We start from the raw sequence: 17982 nt of genomic DNA on the forward strand, positions 1-17982 counted from the left end.
TAGGAGCCCGGCCGGAAGTGGCGCGCATCTTCCGCGCCGACGGGAAATTTCTCATGGACTTTCACTGCCCCACGGCGCCAAAAGGAGAACGGGAGCAGGAACTGCGCATGCGCGCGACAAGCGCGGGCTAGCAACAGCCAGTTATTTTATTCCTTTCTTCTGTTAAACTTTCTAACTTCTCAGAGACCGAGGGAAGGGCTGAGGTTTGAGCCCAGCTTCGGGAAGAAAGACCTAGATGGGCCCGTAGACCCTGGGAGGTAGGGGCTCCTCTCCCCACGACTTATTCCGAATGCATCCTGAGGGTGACAAGGGAAGGGTAGGAGCTGTCAGGTGAAGACAAAGGGAAAGCTTGGGGTCTGGTCTGTCAGTCCCGGATGCCGCAGACCCCTTGAAAAACCAGGCCACCAAACATTAAAGGGGCAGAGACGCCACGCTGTCAGAGAAGAGAGAAGGCCGCCCCGAGCCGGAAAACTTTTATTTGCTGTACATTCAAAGGGCACCTCATGCTATTACACTAGTCCACAGTTTGTGCTGGTGACCAATCAGCCTCAGCTCTGTCCCTGCTGCTGTCGCTGCTGATTGTTTTCCTCTTCTTCCTGGCCCTCTGGTGGGGGCGGGGGCGGCTCCTCCAGTCCTGAGGAGGTCGCCAGGAGCTCCCCGGTGGACCCCGCCAGGCGGAAGACCACGGGGATCTGGGCCAGGCCTGGGTTGGTCTCCTGCAAGCCCTGGATCCACCTGGCCAGCGTGGCCTGGTCGTGGGCACCCGCCACGCATATGGCGAAGACAGGGCCTTCCTCCACTGTTGGGAGAAACAGGCGCTCAGAGTTTGTGCCGTGGGGATTGGAGCAGCGCCCCCGTGCCTGCACCCCTTCCGGGCCACAGGCGGATGTTTCTTGCGCATCCAAGCCTTTGCACAAGATAGCCCCTCTGTCTAGACTGCCAATCCCATGCTTCACCTAAGTGATGCCTCCTGGTTCTTTGACATTCCACCAGGAAGTCCTCCCCACATCCCACCTGAAGCCTGGTGCTCCTCCCCTTAGGCCCCAAGAATATAACTTGACTTGCCTGTTCCCCCACTGGCCAGAGCTGCCTGAGGGCAAGGACTGAGCCTGTCCTGGTCACACTCGGTAGCCAGCACAGAGGTGTTCCATGACCCAGGGCTGACAGGCCTGGAGCCCCTGGGGAGTGAGGTGTGTGTGTGTGTACGTACTTGGGCATCTGCTGGGTCTGCATGTGGCGACTGGGCTAGGTCTCAGCCTGGGTGCCAGCCTTCCACCCCAGAGGCCTCACCTCAGCTGGTGTTTGGTGCCCATCCCAGTTGTACCTTTATGGATGTCAAACTCGTAGTCATCCCAGCCGCTCCTCCCATAGTCCAGGTCCAGCTGCATCGGGTAGTAGAGATTCCATTCCTCTGGAATTTCCTCCGCTTCCTACCCGGGGAAGGGGGTGCAGGGAGTCAGAGGCCCAGGATCTCGCAGCCGGCTGAAGCCTATCCCCCCACACCAGGGGCTATCCCTCCCTCCCCCTTCCCCCCTGCACCTCTGAGATCTCACATGAGCCCTCAGGGTGGTGCCAGCCCACCCCCACCTCACACACACTCATGCCCCCCACTCAAGCTTTGGGCTCTCACCCTCTCCTCCGGGGGCAGCAAGTCCGCTCTGAGGATGTGATAATAGACACATTTGTCTCGGAGCCACAGGGAGAAGGGGCCCTCGACGAAGATAGGCCGGGCTGGGTTGTGGCGGGCCAGGGCAGCCTGCTGATCAGGAGTCTGGATGCCTGGTATGGAGACACGCGTGCCCAGGGAGCCCTGGCTGAGGGGCTCCACCCGAAGGCCCACGGAGCCCACCCAGCAGGCCTGGGGAGAACCCAGCCACCCCAGGCCGGAGCCTTACCTACAATGTGGGACTCAGTGGCATCTGCCGCACCTGTGGAGTCTTTGGCAGAAGGCATCTGCAAGGAGGAGCAGGGGTGAAAGGAAGCTGGTGGGCCCCAGCCCCTACAGGGGAGCTGGGGAGAGAAATGGGGAGCGGGAGGTCCCGGCAAATTCAGGGCTCCTCTCAGCCTCCCACCCGTCGACTCAAGCCCACCCCTTCTTCATTTCTATGCACGTTGGCAAGAGCCGCTGACATTGAAGATGGGCACACAGAGCACAGGAAGCAAATCAGGGTTTGCCTCTGCAGAAAAGTGGGAGGAAAGGAAATCCCTTTCATATCTTTTTGATGTTACGTACTGCCGTGATTCAAAAAACCAGATGAAATTTAATTAAAAAAACAAAAAAACAAAAAACGCATCTTGGGGTGCCTGGGTAACTCAGTCCCACCGACCACCTGACTTGATTTCAGCTCAGGTCATGATTTCATGGTTCTTGAGTTCGAGCCCTGCTTTGGGCTCTTCCCTTCTCTCTCTGCCCCTCCCCCACTCACGTGCACCCGGGCGCGTGCGCACATTCTCTCTCTCAAAAAGTAAACTTAAAAAAAAAAAACACGCATCTATTCTTTGATTGAAGTGTCTGAGAGCTTACAACTATTGCAACACATATCATCCATCCTTTCAAATTAAAAAGAACAGAGGTGAATCAATAGGTATGGACATAGAACAAGCTCCCAGCCATATTCTTAAATAAAAACAGCAAAAGGCAAGGTGCAGAACACGGTTAGAATGCTGTTTCATTGGAGAAACGGTTTTTTTTTTTTTTTAGGTTTGTTTATTTCTTTTGGGAGAGACTGAGACAGCATGAGTTGGGAGGGGCAGAAAGAGAGGGAGAGAATTCCAAGCACGGCCAGCACACATCCCTACGTGGGGCTTGAACTCACAACTGTGAGATCACGATCTAAGCCGAAACCAAGAGTCGGAGGCTTAACTGACTGAGCCACTCCAGTGCTCCAGAGAAACACTTTTAAAGCAGAAGTTTTTGGGGGAGGAGCGGGGTGAAGGGGAGGGAGGGAGACACAGTGTATGTTTTGCTCCTGGGCCTTTTTACTGAAAAAAAATAATTAGTCTGATTTTTTAATACGGATTTTTCATTTTAAATTTCACACGTGTTTCTTCTTTCTTTAGCATTTTGATTGTATATTTCTTTGTCTCGCACACTAAAAATCTTGGTTCCTATCAACAGTAGCACCTTTACTTATCCATCAAAATACAGTTTGGATATTACTGCTAACCATAACGCTGTGGGACTTAAGCTTGGGATTTCTCTACAGATTTGTGTGTCCTTAGAATAGATGCCACAGAGGATGGGCAGTTGGATGACTGACTCAGAAGAACTTTTTGTCTCAGTGGTTCTGCCATCAAGGAGATGTTTCGTCCGATCCCTTTTGTTTCTGTTTGTTGCCAGTATGGTGGTTCCCCCTCCTCCCCATTTCTTTGATTTTGTTTTAAATACGCTAAAACAGGGGCGCCTGGGTGGCGCAGTCGGTTAAGCGTCCGACTTCAGCCAGGTCACGATCTCACAGTCCGTGAGTTCGAGCCCCGTGTCAGGCTCTGGGCTGATGGCTCAGAGCCTGGAGCCTGTTTCCGATTCTGTGTCTCCCTCTCTCTCTGCCCCTCCCCCGTTCATGCTCTGTCTCTCTCTGTCCCAAAAATAAATAAACGTTGAAAAAAAAATTTAAATACGCTAAAACATCGGGGTGCCTGGGTGGCTCAGTCAGTTAAGCGTCTGACTTCCCCTCAGGCCATGATCTCACGGTTCGTGGATTCGGCCCCGCATCGGGCTCTGGGCTGACGGCTCGGAGCCCGGAGCCTGCTTCGGATTCTGTGTCTCCCTCTCTCTCTGCCCTTCCCCCGCTCATGCTTTGTGTCTCTCTCTCAAAAATAAATAAACGTTAAAAAAAAAATACACTAAAACATTTACATAGTTGAAATGTCGATCCATTTTAAACAGATGTCTCTCTTCCACTCCTGTTCTCTCTACCCCATCTCCTCTACCTGCCCAGAGATAATGATTTCTACCCATTTCAGACTTATCTTGGCATTATTTATTTTTGTGAAAATAGGCAAATCGATGTATGAACTTTTATTTCCTCTCTCTTCTCATGCTGAAGGGAGTTAACTGGACCACGGAACATACTTCAACCTTTCACTTGTGTTTTGTTTTGTTTTGTTTTGTTTTACCAACCTGACTGAGGTGTTATGATCTATGTAGACAATTCCCTCTTGATGGAGCTTGGATCGTTCCCATTTGAGATCTAGGCAGTGTTGGTGATCATTTTACCATGTTTTCAACCTTTCTGTACGTGCTTTTCATAATTAGGGGGAGAAAAGAATAAATACAAAGGCTAGATCGGCTTGCAAATGCACAGAATCTCTTTGGAAGGAGACACAGATGTGGTCACCTCCGGGGAAGGAGAGTGGGGACTGGGGACCAGGCCGTGGGAGAACTCTTCATCCTGTGTTCTCGAGTACCGCTTGGCTTCTAAAGCTTTTCTTTTCAAAAGGAAGACGTGAGTTAAAGAATACCTTTCCTCTGGAATATGCTCCAGGCCAAGTCTCTGTCCTTTCTCACCCGGACACCCCATCACCCACTCTCCTATTAACTCGGTCCTCTGCCCGCCCAGCCCCACCCAGCCCCCATTCAACACCCACGTGGCCAAGCACCAGAGGATGCTTTCGAAACAGAAACTCCTCCCAGAACAGAGCTCCCACCCCATCCTTCCTCTTCTCAAAACTTCGATGTGGCCCCTCTTCACCAACAGGTCCAAACCACACTCTTTAACCTGGTGCCCTCCTGGTCTCTTCTCCCCAACCCCGACCTCCTGCACTGGCCAAAGGAAGCTCTTTCTACATCTCCAGCAATTCCAGCTGCCCTCTGAACCCCAGCCCAGGCTGCTCCCTCTGCCCAGAATGCTCTCCTTGTCTCTTCTGTCCTGCCTGAGTGCAGCTCACCCTCACGTCCTCCAGGAAGCCCTCCGTGGTCCTTGCCCTTTCTGGGCTCCCAGGGCCCCAGTGCTTCTCCATCTCAGGACCAGCAGCTCTGAGAGAAACTACCTGCTGCCTGGGGTCAGCCTTCAGGACCACAGGATCCCCCCATGTGGTCTGGCATGAGTGGGGCCCCTAGAACACTCGTGTGTGTGTGTGTGTGTCTGTGTGTGGACTATTTCATTCAGTCATTCGGCAAACACCTGCCGAGCTCAGCTTTGTGCCGGACCCTGTGCTGAGCCTTAAGAGACCCAGGGGAAACTGAGTCGTGGTGAATGAGCAACCAAGCCAAGCACCCGGTGTGCCTCTGCTAGGGTGGTCAGGAAGGGGATCCTGAGGAAGGGACAGCAGAGCCAAGACCTGAAGAACATGAAGTCCCGGGGACAAGTGTCCCTGGCAGAAAGAAGGGTGAGCACAAAAGTCTGAGAAGAAAACTGGCAGAAAGGAAGCCAGATGCCCAGAATACAGACAGTAGGGGGAGAGGGGCGGGAGAAGAGGTCAGAGGTCAAGCCGCCGGGAGGAGTGAGGGCCACGGGAATCTAGCAAGGGCTCAGCCCGCGGCTGTGGCCGAGGGTGCGAACAGGGGTGGATACCTGGTAAATGGTGACCCTGGCGCTGAGGTTGGGCTCCATGTGCCGCAGGCCCAACTTGGCCAGGTCCACGGGGTCCTGGGGCAGGTCCCGGGGCAGTGGGAAGGGGTTGATATTCTTGAAGCGGGAGAACCACAGCTTCATGCGCACGAACTTGAGCATGGGGTAACTTTTACGTCCAAATATCTGAATCAGTAGGAACTCGGTCTCCTTGTTGGGCATCACCCCTGTGTCGGGCAGAAGCAGGCAGAGCCTCAGGGAGGGGGCAGGAGGGAGAAGGGGAGACAGAGGCATGGGAGACGGAGAGGGCCAGAAGAGCCGGGACCAAGAAAGAGGGAATCATGAGGAGGGCCAGATGGAAAGAAGCAGAGACAGGAAGAATTTAGTCAAGGAATTGATGACGGTGAGGGAGAAAAGAATCAGAATTTAAAGGAAAGGTCAGAGGGAGAGATGAAAGAGGAAAGAGACCAGAGACAGAGGAGAGATTGCGGGATGGGGGAGGGGGCGCGAGCCAGCAAAACAGACCGAGGAAAGGCAAGTTGGAGCCATGGAGCGACGGAGGGGCCCACGTCCCCGGGGGGGGGAGAGCCCGCTACCTGCCCCTGGGCCTGCTGGCCTCACCATGGTTCTCCATCTGTTCCAGGACAGCAATCCCGCACTCCTGCTGCCGTGGGTAGTGGATGAAGATTCTCTGGAAGATGCTTCGAGGCCGGAAGACCTCCTTGGGAAAGACGTCGAGCAGCAGGTTGTAGACGGCCAGGTCCCGCTCGACGCCGTACTCCCGCATCTTGCGCAGGGCCAGGTAGATGAAGTCGACGTGGCCCCGCTTGTGCACGTTATGCTGCCCGAAGGTCTGCACGGCCCGCACAAAGTTCGCCTTGTCCTGCGCCCCATCTGGTGCCCGCCTAAACAGCTCCTCGTGGGGTGCCAGGGCCCTGGTGGGTCCCCTTGGGGGCTTAGGTGGGGGAGGGACCAGCCAGGAGTCAGAGCTGTGGGTGGCTGCGCTGCAGCGGAGACCCCGCGGGGCCTGGAGGGACACCTGGGGACAGAGAAACCGCTGCTGGAATCTGGCCCCTCCCAGGGCCCCTGGGGGACTGCCGGGCCGGCTCTTTCCTGGGAAAGGCGCCAGCGGGCATCCCTCAGGGCCTCGGAGGCCTGTGTGGTGCTGTGGTAACAAGTCCAAGATCAGGCACCATTACAAAGTGTGAGAAAACAACAGTAAAACCCCCACGGAGGCAGCTCGGCAATATTCGCCGGGATAACAAACACACACCCTCGGATACAGCGATCCTGCGTCTGGTTTTTAAATCCTACAGCTACCCACCAACCTGTGCCCAGTGACTTTTGTCTGTCCACCGTAGCAGGGGAAAGCGGCCCCGCCGCGCGTCAGCAAGGAAATGGTTAAGCAAATGGCCATGAACCTGGACGAGGGGCGCCTGGTCTGTCAGACACACCGAGGAGGGTCTTGTGTGACCCAGAACGAGCCCCAGGGTATGAATTATGAAAGCAGGGCAAGCAATGTTTGAAGTGGTGCGTTCAGTAGGGTCCCATAGGTATAAAGAAGCCTCTCCCACTGACACACAAGGGATCTTCATTAGTTGTGGATTCCGTATTTGGAAATTTGCCTGCTTGCTACATTGATTTGCAATCCCAACGCCGATACTCTCACCACTTTCCCGGTCATTCACAGACACAGGCTGTGCAGTGAGAAATCTGAGTCACCCAAGCCCGTTCATTCCCAGCTGAGATGGAATAAGGTGACGCTCAGCCTTCTGGATTCAGCCCTTGTATTCTCGACAAGCGTCCTGTTAGAGATTTACTTAGTGCACACTTTCCACATCTTCTGGTCGGTGCTGTTGCGGTTGAAAATGGCCCCCACGCATAGTACTGACGGGCCGTCCAGCGTTCCTACAGGCAAGAAGGCTCTGCTGTTCCTTACAGAGAAAATACCGTGTGGTAGATAAGCTACGTTCAGGCTTGAGTTATAGTGCTGTTGGCGGTGAGTTCAACGTTAATGAGCCAACGATATATATTAAATAAGATGTCTTTAGACAGAAACGCACATCCAACAAGATACTGACTCGCCTGTGAAACTGTGAGCAAAGGCTCGCAGGAACCGACCCCACATTTCCCTGGAGGCGACAGTTCAGTATTTACTAGTTCGGTGTATGCGGCCACTTTGTCAAACATAACCCCGGCGGATAATGAGAATCAACTGTATGTATATAATTTTTTTGCTCCTGTGAAATATATCTGGAAGGGAATGCGTGAAGTGGGGAACATCTCTTGCCTCGAGAGAGAGGGGAGCTAAGTGGGGTCATGGTGTAGCCTTAGAACTTTTTTTTTTTTAATTAAAAAAACCTCTTTTTTTTAAATGTTTATTTATTTATGACAGAGAGAGAGACAGAGCATGAGCGGGAGAGGGGCAGAGAGAGAGGGAGACACAGAATCCGAAGCAGGCTCCAGGCTCTGAGCCATCAGCACAGAGCCCGATGCGGGCCTCGAACTCACAGGCTGCGAGATCATGACCTGAGCTGAAGTCAGACGCTCAACTGACTGAGCCACCCAGGCGCCCCGGAACCTTTTGAATGTTGAACCAAATTGCCCGCTGTAACTAGCCGTATTGTCTATTCAAAAGATAGCTTTCAAAAACTTAAAAGAGAAAAGGCGGATTTTGTGGTCGGCAGGAATCTTGGCTTGCCTGTCCTCTGCTGGGTTATGACCACATCCCGCTTTACTGCTCAGGCCTCGGCTTCCCCTTCTGTTATGATGGTGTTTCTGTTGGGTCAAGAAGATCTTGTTCCCCAGAGTGAAGAATGGAGGCTACTGGGGACAGGCGAGATCCCTCCGCAACGTAAGACAGCAAACTACAGCCTGTGGGGCCAATATGGCCAAAGGCTTGCTTTCGTCACTAAAGGTGGATTAGAATACAGCCACGCGCATTTATTACGTCTAGTCTGGGGCTGTGTTTGTGTTACAGGGGCAGAGCCAGATAGTTCTAACAGAGACCGTGTGGCTTGCAAGGCCAAAAATACTTATTGACTCAGTACAAAAATGTTCGCTAACCCATGTGTGGATGGCAACACCACCAAATTTCTGACTTGAAATGGAATTGAATGTTTAAATTACAATGGTTATTACATACGGCATCTTTAAAAATATATGGCGAGGGGCGCCTGAGGGGTTCACTCGGTTAAGGGTCTGACTCTTGATTTTGGCTGGGGTCATGATCTCACGATTTGGGAGATCGAGCCCAGAGGCGGGCTCCTCGCTGACGGCATGGCGCCTGCTTGGGAGACTCTCTCTCCCTCGCTCTCTGCCCCTCCCCCGCTCATGCTCTGTCTCTGTCTCAAAAATAAACACATTAAAAAAAAATTTTTTTTTTAAATCAGAAAGGAAGCGGGGCGCCTGGGTGGCTCAGTCAGTTAGGCATCTGACTTCAGCTTGGGTCACACGGTTGGTAGGTTCGAGCCCTGCGTCGGGCTCGGGGCTGACAGCTCAGAGCCTGGAGCCTGCTTCTGTTTCTGTGTCTCCCTCTCTCTCTGACCCTCCCTGGCTCATGCTCTATCCCTCTCTCTCAAAAATAAATAAACATTGAAAGGAACCTCTAGAATGGCCAAAAGAAGGGGAGACAGTACCAATGAGATAAAAGCATAACAAACAGCATAGCACGCGGCCTGGCCCAGAGGAAGTGCCCAGAGGAAGGGAGGTACAGGCATAGCTCGGAGATATCGAGGGTTTAGTTCCAGACTACAGCAATCAAGCAAGCGTCACAATAATAGGAGTCAAATCAATTTTTTGGCTTCCCGGTGCACACGAAAGTTATGTTTACACTGCACTGTCGCCTATAAAGTGTGCAATACCACTAAGTCTGAAAAAAATGCACGTACCTTAAATAAAAAATACTTTATTGCTAAAAAATGCTAACCAGCGCCTGAGCTTCCGGCCAGTCGCTATCACTAATTCCAGATCAAATAGGATAATGATGAGTAAGTCTGGAATACTGCAAGAATTACCAAAACGGGACACCGAGAACAAAGTGAGCAAACGCTGTCGGACAACGGCACCAACAGGCTTGCTCGACACGGGGTCGCCACAAACCCTCAATTTGTAAAAACAAACAAACAAAGCCCAAAACCGCATTGTTTGTGAAGCACAACAGAACAAGGTCGGCGGCCCCCATCGCTGTGGTAGCCATCTATGCCCGTTGACTGGCTTGGGCCATCTGGTCACCCCTGGAAGGGATGGAAGTTCAAGTTTCTGCCCAAATCTCAACAAGTGGATATAGGGGTTACCCACAGTCACCACCCACATCTACTTAGCTCACAAATCCTTATTCCCAAATTCAACTCCCTTACCCGCATGGGCACCAGCCCTTCTTAAAATGAATTAAGGCGGGGTCAACTGGCCCTCAGAGCAGAGAGGCCGGCCGGGGTGAGCGGACGACTGTTCAGCTGGTGGTTACCTGAGAGAAGGGGGCTCCCGTGACGGTGGCCCCGCAGATGCCTCCGCAGCCCCGAGAGAGGCCCCGGGCCAGCAGGATGGCTTGGGCCCAGCTCATTGCCTCCACTTGTCAGACAACCACCTGGCCGAGACAGAGAAAAGACAGCATCAGCCAACTAATGGAGAGGAGACCCCTTCTGGGCTGTGGCCGTGTTCCAGACTGCATGGCCAACTCACCAGCCCTACTGGTTTCTTCATTCACCGCATGGACTTACAATGGCTGTTACGATCAAGCGTCCCGATTTTCTTGGGCTAAACCTTTCACTGCCTTGAGGAATCTGTTCCTGCCATGGCCTGCCTCCCTACTGGATCATTCTTTCTTTTTAACAGCTTTATTCACGTATCATGTAGTTCAGCCTTTTCAAGTGTAAAATTCAATGGTTTTTTTTTTTTTAGTACATTCAGAGTTGTACAACCACCACTGCAATCTAATTGTACACCATTCTTGTCACCCCAAAAAGAAAACCTATACCCAATCGGCGGTCTCTCTTATTTCCCCTCATTACTCAACCCCAGGCAAGCACTCACCTTACTGTTTCTATAATTTGCCTATTCCGGGTAGTTTGTACAATACGACGCGTGCTCTTTTGTGGCTGATTTCTTTCACTTAGCATGTGTTTAAGGCTAACCGTGTCGTAGCATGTAACAGACTTCATTTGTTTTGTCAAAAAATTCCATTATACAGATATAGCCATGTTTTATTTATCTATTCCTCAGTCGGTGGATAGTTGGGGTTGTTTCGACTTTTTGACTATTAGGACTAATGCTGCTATGAACACTTGGGTGGAAGTTTTGTGTGAAAAAGTGTTTACACGTCTCTTGGGTAGGTACACAGAAGTCAAATTGCTGAGACATATGGTTAATTCTAACATTTTGAGGAACTACCAAACTGCTTTATTTTTTCATTTTAATTTTTTAAGCTGGTTCCACACCCATTGTGGGACTTGAACTCACAACCCCACATCAGGAGGTGCATGCTCTACCAACCGACACAGCCAGGCACACCCGCCAAATGATTTTCTAAAGTGGCTGCACCATTTTACACTCTTATGAGCAACATATAAGAGTTCCAATTTCTCCACATCCCTGCCAATTCTTGTTGTCTTTTTGATTACAGACACACTAGTGAATGTGAAGTGATATCTCATGGTTGGATTTGCACTTCCTTAAAAAGCGATGTTGAACATTCTCTCATGCCCTTATTGGCCGATGCGTATCTTCTTTGGGGAAATGTCTATTTAGATCCTTTGTACATTTAAAAAATTGGGTTACTTATCTTTTTATTATTGAGTTGTAAGAGTTCTTTATATATTCTGAATACTAGACCCTTGTGTTTTACAAATACTTTCTCCCATTCATTAGACTACTTTTCACTTTCTTGATGTTACTGTTTGCAGGACAAGTTTTTATTCCAATGATGTCCAATTTATGTTTTTCTTTTATAGCTGTGATCTGGATGTTATATCTAAAAAAACCACTAAATTAAGGGGTGCCTGGGGGGGTTCAGTCGGTTGAGTGTCCAACTTCAGCTCAGGTCATAATCTCGCAGTTCTTGAGTTTGAGTCCCACGTTGGGCTCTGTGCTGACAGCTCAGAGCCTGGAGCTGCTTCAGATTCTGTGTCTCCCTCTCTCTGCCCCTTCCCTGCTCATTCTCTGTCTCTCAAAAATGAATAAACGTTAAAACAAAAAACCCACTAAATTAAAACAAAAAACAAACAAAAAAAACCCACTGCCTAGCCCAAGGTCATGAAGATTTACTCCCATGTTTTCTCTAAGAGTTTAATAGTTTTAGCTCTTACATTTAGTCCTGGGATCCACCTTGAATTAATTTTTCTGTATGGTGTGAAAAAGGGGTTCATTTCATGTGGATATCCAGTTGCCCTAGTACTATTTGTTGAAGAGACTATTCTTTCTGTATTTCTGGGTCTTGGCATTCTTTTTCTTTTTTAAATTAAGTTCTAAAATTTTAAGTCCAGTATAGTTAACATACAGTGTTATATTCATTTCAGCTGTACAATATAGTGATTCTACAATTCTATACATTACTCAGTGCTCATCGTGGTAAGTGTACTTTTTGTCTTGGCATTCTTGCTGAAAATCAATTGACCATAAATGTAAGGGTTTAATTCTGGGCTCCCAATTCTATTGATCTATATTGAGTCTTAAGCCAGCACTACACTGTTTTATTATAGTTTGTAAGTTTTAAAATCAGGAAGTGTAAGTCCTTCAACTTTGTACTTTTTTTTTTTTTTTTTTTTTTACAAAGTTGTTTTGGCTATTCTGGGTCCCTTGCAATTACATATACATTTTAGAATCAGCTGTCAATGACTGCAAAAAGTCAGAGGGATTCTGATAGGGATTGTATTGAGTCTACAGATCAGTTTAGGGAATATTGGTATCTTAATAATATTAAGTCTTCTGATCCATGAACATGGGATACCTCTCCACTTATTTAGATCATCTTTAATTTCTTTCAACAGTGTTTTATAGTTTTCACTGTATGTGTCTTTTATTGATTTTGTTAAATTTATTCATATTTCATTCTTTATGAAGCTATTACGTATGGGATTATTTTCTTAATTTCATTTCCACACTGTTCAGTGCCAGTATGGCACTATATGTATTTCTATATTGGCATACTATTTCTATATGTTGATCTATCCTACAACCTTGTTGAACTCACTTATTAGTCCCAATAGCTTTTTATTGGATTCTTTTCTATATACAAGATCACATCATCAGCAAGTATGGTTTTATCTCTTCCTTTCCAAACTGGGTATCTTTTACTTCTTTTCCTTTCTCAAGTGCCCTTGCTGGAACCTCCAGTACAATGTTGAATGGAAGTGACAAGAGTGGACATCCTTTTCTTATTCTCGATCTCAGGGGAAAAGTGTCCAGTCTTTTATCATTAAGTATGATGTGAGCTGTCTGTTTTTCATACATGGCCTTTATAAGGTTGAAGAAATTCCCTTCTACACCCAGATGTTGAATGCTTCTATCAGAAAGGATACTGGATTTTGTGAAGTATGTTTTGTTGCGTCTACTGAAATAATCATGTAGTTTTTATCTTTTATTTTATTAATATGGTGTATCTCATTAACTGATTTTCAGATTTTAAACTAATCTTGCTTTTATGGGATAAATTCCACTTGATCATGGTATATAATACTTTTTATATGTTGCTAAAATTTGGTTTGCTTGTTATTTTGTTGAGGATTTTTACATCCATATTCGTAAGAGATGTTGGTCTGTAGTTTTTAGTGTCTGTTTGATTTGGTATCAGGATGATGCTGACCTCATAAAATGAGATGGGAAACGTCTGGATCATTCTTATCACCATTTAAACTTTCTCTAACATCTCCCATTTTGACCTGAAAACTCCCTCCAGCCTCTGCTCCGTATCTCTGCTCCCTTTACAGTAAAGTTTCTCCCAAGAGGTGTATACACATTATGCTTCCTCACTCTCTCCAACTTGGCTGCTGCCCCAACCACTCCACTAATACCATTTGTAAAGGCCCCTTTTGCATTTTGCACTTAGGAAAGCCAGTGATTATTTTTAAGGCTTCATTTTGCTCAATTTCTCAGAAACATACATCATGGGTGAGGCCCTCCTCCCACCTTTTTGACATGACCCACTTCCTTCTTTAAAGCTACAATGTCTGCAAACTTGAATGTGTAGATGAATCACTTAGGATCTTGTTAAAATGCAGATTTGGATTCAGCAAGTCTGGCGTAGAGCTAAAGATCCTGTACATCCAACAAGCTTCCAAATGATGCTGATGCTGCTGGTGTGGGGACCACACTTTGAGTACTAAGATTGCAAAGGGTCCCACATTCTGAATTTGTCTGTCTGCTACCCTGAAGTGTTTTTCAACTTGTTCCCCTCTTCTCTGTATTCTTGTAGGCAGCTTTAATGGTTCTCAAACTTTGTTCATATTAGAATCATCTTGGGGGCTTTTAAAAATTCCCATGCCCAGGCCGTACACCAGATATAATAAATCAAAGAATCTAAAGGTAGGCATCAGCATTTTAAAGTACAGCAATGGGGATGCCTGGGTGGCTCAGTGGGTTGAGCACCCAGCTCTTGACTTCAGCTCAGGTCATGATCCCAGGGTCATAGATCAGCCGGACCGGGCTCCACGCTGAGCACTCAGCATGGAGCCTGTCTGGGGTTCTCTCTCTCTCTCTCTCTCTCTCTCTCTCTCTCTCTCTCTCCCTCCCTCCCTCCCTCTATCCCCAACCCGCTCACGCTCTCTCTCTCTAAAATAAAAAATAAAATAAATAAAACACTCCAGTGACTTTAATATGCTGCTAAGATTGAGACCTTAATCTGAATCTTCACTACTCAAAGTGTGTTCCAGGGATCAGCTATATCAATATCATCATTTGGGAGCTCATTAGAAAAGCAAAATCTCAGGGCGCCTGGGTGGCTCAGTCGGTTGGACGTCCGACTTCGGCTCAGGTCATGATCTCGTGGTCTGTGAGTTCGAGCCCCGCGTCGGGCTCTGTGCTGACAGCTCAGAGCCTGGAGCCTGTTTCAGATTCTGTGTCTCCCTCTCTCTCTGACCTTCCCCCATTCATGCTCTGTCTCTCTCTGTCTCAAAAATGAATAAATGTTAAAAAAAAAAAAAAATTTAAAAAAAAAAAAGAAAAGAAAAGCAAAATCTCAGCCCTAACCCAGATCTCCTGAGTCAGAATCCACATTTTAATAAGAGTCCAGGTTTCTCCTATGTGCGTTAAAGTCTGAAAAATGACAATCTATGTTCTGATGGATTCCAAACAGTTATTACCAGTCCTGACCTCCAGCCCCCATACCTAACTGCCATTTTGGCATGTACCCAGCCATCTCCAACTTAATCTGCTCCAAAGTGATATCCCTGCTTAAACGTGTTCCTCTTCACCCTAGCGAATGACACCACCATTCCTAGTCATTCGGGCCACAGACCTAGAAGTCATTTCTGCATCCGCTATGTCCCTCATTGCCTCATTCAGTCCACCAAGTAGTTCTGATGAGTACGTCCAAGTCCGTCCCAAATACATCCATTTCTCTGCATCGGCAAGCCACCACCCCAATCCCATGATCTCTGTCCTTAAGGCCTACCCAACTTCCCCTCCAGTCAGTTCTCCCCGCCATGGCCAGAGGGAGCTGTTTTTAAATGTAAACTAAATTCAGTGTTCTCTGCCTAAAAATCACTAGTGTTATATTACACAGATATTCAGATCTGTAAGTCTGAACCCCGTGGTGGGGTGTAGACAGGGTCGACCTCTCCAAACTCAACTCTCATCACTCTAGCTCTCACAGCTCTAGCTACGCTGTTTGTTAAACAAGCTAAGTTTATTCCAGTCTCAGAGCCTTTGCACTGGCTATTCCCCCTGTTTGGAAATTTCTGCTCCTAGATTCGTCCATAGCTGTCTCTGGTCGTGCAGGTCTATGTTCAAACGAGAGGGCTTCCTGGACCACAGCCCCACTCCCAATCCAAGCACCCATCACCCTGATGAATGCACTGTTAACAATTATTAGCATCTGAAATCACCTGTTCCCTGCATTTCTGACTTGTTTAATGTCTGGCTACCCCAGGAGATAGGGGATTTTTGTCTGTCTTCCTCATTGCTGTGTTTCCAGCACCTGGACAGTGCCTGGTACAAAGCAGGTGCCTAACAAGTATCAGTTGAATGGGGAGAAGAGCTAAATTGCTACAAAACATCTATGATCTGTAAATCTGAACGCCATGGCGGGGTGTACCTACAGCAGCTCTGAGGCTGCCTGCCAGGATTCTGGGATCCTTGGGATAAACAGACGCGGGTCCGAATTCCAGCCTAGCTGCCAACTTCCGGCGTGACTTCGGGAGAGGCCCTTAACCTCTCTGAGCCTCAGCTGTCTCATCTGCAAAATAAGAGATTAGGGACGTGGGGAGGGTAGTATACAGAGATCGGCTTTTTCCAGCACGTCCCCGCCTCGCACCTCCAAAGGTCACGGTGCCCTGGCCCTGCAGCTGGGTCGCTCTGGGCTGTGCTCCCGTCCTGCCGGCCCAGAACCGGCCACCCCAGGACCCAGCAGTTTGCTCTCGCCTCCCCACGGGCGATCTACATACTCACGCGGCAAGCCGCGGACTCCAAGCCGGCTCGGTCGTGACTCTGGGCGCCGCCATTTTACCCAGAGAGCTTCCAGGTCAGGGGCCACCGGGGAGACAGCAAATCGAGAACACAGGTTTAGAGAGGTCCCGCCCAAAATGGAGGAGCACCAATAGGAAGACAGAAAGAACTTGGTCCCTCCTCACACCGAGCCAGGCCCCACCCCTAACAGGGCAAGCCGCACCCCCATTAAGGCAGGGAAAGGAATGATTGGACCGATCCGGGATGGGAGGCTGGACTTAGGTGGCCTGTGACTCCAGGTGGAGGCCCAGTTTTCCCACCTGAAATGTGGAAATAAAATATTGATGGTAGAAGTGATGTGGATTCCTTCGTTTGTTCGCCTAACCTTTATTGAGCGCTTACCGTGTGCTAGGCGCAGTTTTAGTCGCTGAGGATACTGGGCTGATACATAGCAGTGAAGGAGACAAATTTTGCTAATTAGCTCCCTGACTCTGGGCTACTGCTTAACTCATCTGTGCCTGGGTCATCTCACCCTGAAATGGGCCAGTTATAATAACCTCATGGGATTTTATATATATATATATATATATATATATATATATATATATATATATGTATATATATATATATGAATTTTATATATGAACTTTATATATGAATTTTATATATATGAATTTTATATATTATATATAATATAAATTATATATAAATTATATATAAATTATATATTATATATATAAATTATATATATATAATATATATATTATATATATATATATTATATATATATATACATAAAGCTGCTGGGCATAGGCGGTACCTGGGGCGGAGACTTGGCCACAGGGCAATGACCACCCCAGCCCATTCCTATGGCGCCCCCTCCAGTGCAGCCTTCTGACTTGGTCTCGCACCAAAGGAGCTCCTGGGTGCTCTGCCAGCGCGTGCTCGTCAGCCTCTGGCTGTGATTTGGACTCAAGCAAATGCCTCCAGTGGGACTTCCGGTCGTACGGGGACGGAACCAGAAGGGAGGGGCGGGGCCAGGAGGGCGGGCACCTAACTTGCCCCTGTCTCCTCCCCAGGTGTGTGTTCATCCTCCTCTCCCTCGCCATCAGCGCTCTCAGCAGGTACAACCTGCTTTCCCCGGAGACAGTCAACATCAACTGCACTCTGTAACAGAGTCAGCAGGCCCAGAGGGACGTTCTCCATTTCACTCTCACCCCCACTCTACACTCCTGTGAGTGTGGGGAACTGGCAGCACAGGGGAGTGGGGTGGACACTGCTGTGGGTGACCAGGTGAGGAAGGGACCTCTTCAGGAAGGTTCTCAGATTGAGGTTGGCCCAGCTAAGGGGGTTCATTGTCCAGCCCGCTGTCTCTCTCTGCCCCAGCCCCGGGAAGAGGTTGACCCAGGGCCTTGACCGCTCCGCACCAGGCCCCCAGCCTCCCTGTCCACGGCTGTCCAGGGTTCAGTGGGCCCCCTGCTCACCTCACCCCACAGACTGTGGCTGAGGGCTCTGGTTACCTGCCGTAAGATAGATAGGATCCATCTGGGTGGGACCCCAGGGTCACATTCACACAATCCTTGGCACACTTCTGACCCCTGCTCTCTCCAGACCTGGTGGGGATTCTCCGCGAACCGGGATCAGATGTGCCCGTGTTACCATGCAGTTTCTCTCTTTGGCTTCTGCTGCTTCATGTAAAGAACCCTGGACACACCTCTCCCCTCCTCCTTGCCTGCATGGATTGAACATCTGTGGGCTCGGTTACTATAAGCTCCATGAGGACAGGGGGAATTTGTTTGTGACGTGTAGTGTCCCCAGCTGTAGGGACAGGACCTGGAACATGGTAGGTGCTCAACAGATGTTAGTTACCACAATG

The 17982-nt window shown here is 48.9% G+C and overlaps 1 protein-coding gene across 5 annotated transcripts; it reads right to left on the reverse strand.

Moving 5' to 3' along the window:
* Positions 1–441: 441 nt before the first annotated feature.
* ECSIT (ECSIT signaling integrator) lies at positions 442–16270 on the reverse strand. 5 transcript variants are annotated; one of them, XM_047829869.1, is made up of 9 exons: positions 16110–16270; positions 15757–15897; positions 9976–10095; positions 6132–6549; positions 5514–5737; positions 1896–1953; positions 1631–1779; positions 1325–1430; positions 442–799 (listed from the first exon to the last, which is right to left on the reverse strand). In XM_047829869.1, exons 3-9 carry the CDS (start codon positions 10069–10071, stop codon positions 549–551), a joined length of 1302 nt encoding a protein of 433 aa, XP_047685825.1. In that variant the 5' UTR covers positions 10072–10095; positions 15757–15897; positions 16110–16270; the 3' UTR covers positions 442–548. The 5 variants fall into 5 exon arrangements, with proteins under 5 accessions (XP_047685825.1, XP_047685815.1, XP_047685834.1 ...); XM_047829859.1 differs by having other exon boundaries at positions 15761–15897; positions 16110–16267; XM_047829878.1 differs by having other exon boundaries at positions 15761–15897; positions 16106–16177.
* Positions 16271–17982: the final 1712 nt, after the last annotated feature.

This window comes from Prionailurus viverrinus, chromosome A2 (genome assembly GCF_022837055.1).
Source record: "Prionailurus viverrinus isolate Anna chromosome A2, UM_Priviv_1.0, whole genome shotgun sequence".
Taxonomy (NCBI): Eukaryota; Metazoa; Chordata; class Mammalia; order Carnivora; family Felidae; genus Prionailurus; species Prionailurus viverrinus.

What these genes read in the sequence shown, in the direction of transcription:
- ECSIT (XM_047829869.1), bottom strand. Translation starts at nt 10,071, where the DNA reads ATGAGCTGGGCCCAAGCCATCCTGCTGGCCCGGGGCCTCTCTCGGGGC. An exon ending in CCAGGGTCACCATTTACCAG is followed by an intron (nt 1,954 to 5,513) that starts GTATCCACCCCT and finishes TCCTCCTTGCAG; the next exon opens with ATGCCTTCTGCCAAAGACTC. An exon ending in TGCTGCCCCCGGAGGAGAGG is followed by an intron (nt 1,431 to 1,630) that starts GTGAGAGCCCAA and finishes TTCCCCGGGTAG; the next exon opens with GAAGCGGAGGAAATTCCAGA.